The sequence below is a fragment of the Penaeus monodon genome, chromosome 15 (assembly GCF_015228065.2).
Source record: "Penaeus monodon isolate SGIC_2016 chromosome 15, NSTDA_Pmon_1, whole genome shotgun sequence".
Lineage (NCBI taxonomy): Eukaryota > Metazoa > Arthropoda > Malacostraca > Decapoda > Penaeidae > Penaeus > Penaeus monodon.
In genome coordinates, this window is record NC_051400.1 from 29,782,704 (window position 1) to 29,783,128 (window position 425).

The following is a 425-nucleotide window of genomic DNA, read 5'->3' on the forward strand; positions in this document are numbered from 1 at the left end:
ATGACTATGTTTCTCCCTCTTTTTCCCTCTTTCTCCATCTCTCTCCTCCTTTCTTCCTCTTTCTCCCTTTCTTCCTCTTTTCCCTTTCTCCATATATATCCTTTCTCCCTCTTTTTTCCACTTTCTCCCTCTTTCTCCTTCTTTCTCCTTCTTTTCCCCCCATCTCCCCTCGCCAAAAGGAGTCCAAAGGAACTCACCTGCCTTGTGTGTTGCCTCCGTCGCGCTCCTCCTGATGGCCGTAGAAATTCCCTGAGCTGGAGTCATCTACGTCCCACTTGAAGGCGTAGTTGGCGTCGCCGTACCCCTCGTGGGCGGCCGGAGGGGCGGCGGTGTTGGGGGCGCCGTAGCTGGCTTGCAGGGCGCCCCAGGCTCCTCCCAGCACGCACAGGAAGTAGATGGCGGATTGCTAATGGCCGATGAAAAGC

The 425-nt window shown here is 55.3% G+C and overlaps 1 protein-coding gene across 1 annotated transcript in view; it reads right to left on the minus strand.

Moving 5' to 3' along the window:
• The window catches only part of LOC119582319, a 1,608-nt gene that overhangs the window by 376 nt on the left and 807 nt on the right, over positions 1-425 (minus strand). Inside the window, exon 2 of the mRNA XM_037930533.1 lies at positions 198-372. Within this exon, the coding sequence (XP_037786461.1) occupies positions 198-372 (175 nt within the window). The remainder of the gene's footprint in view (positions 1-197; positions 373-425) is intronic.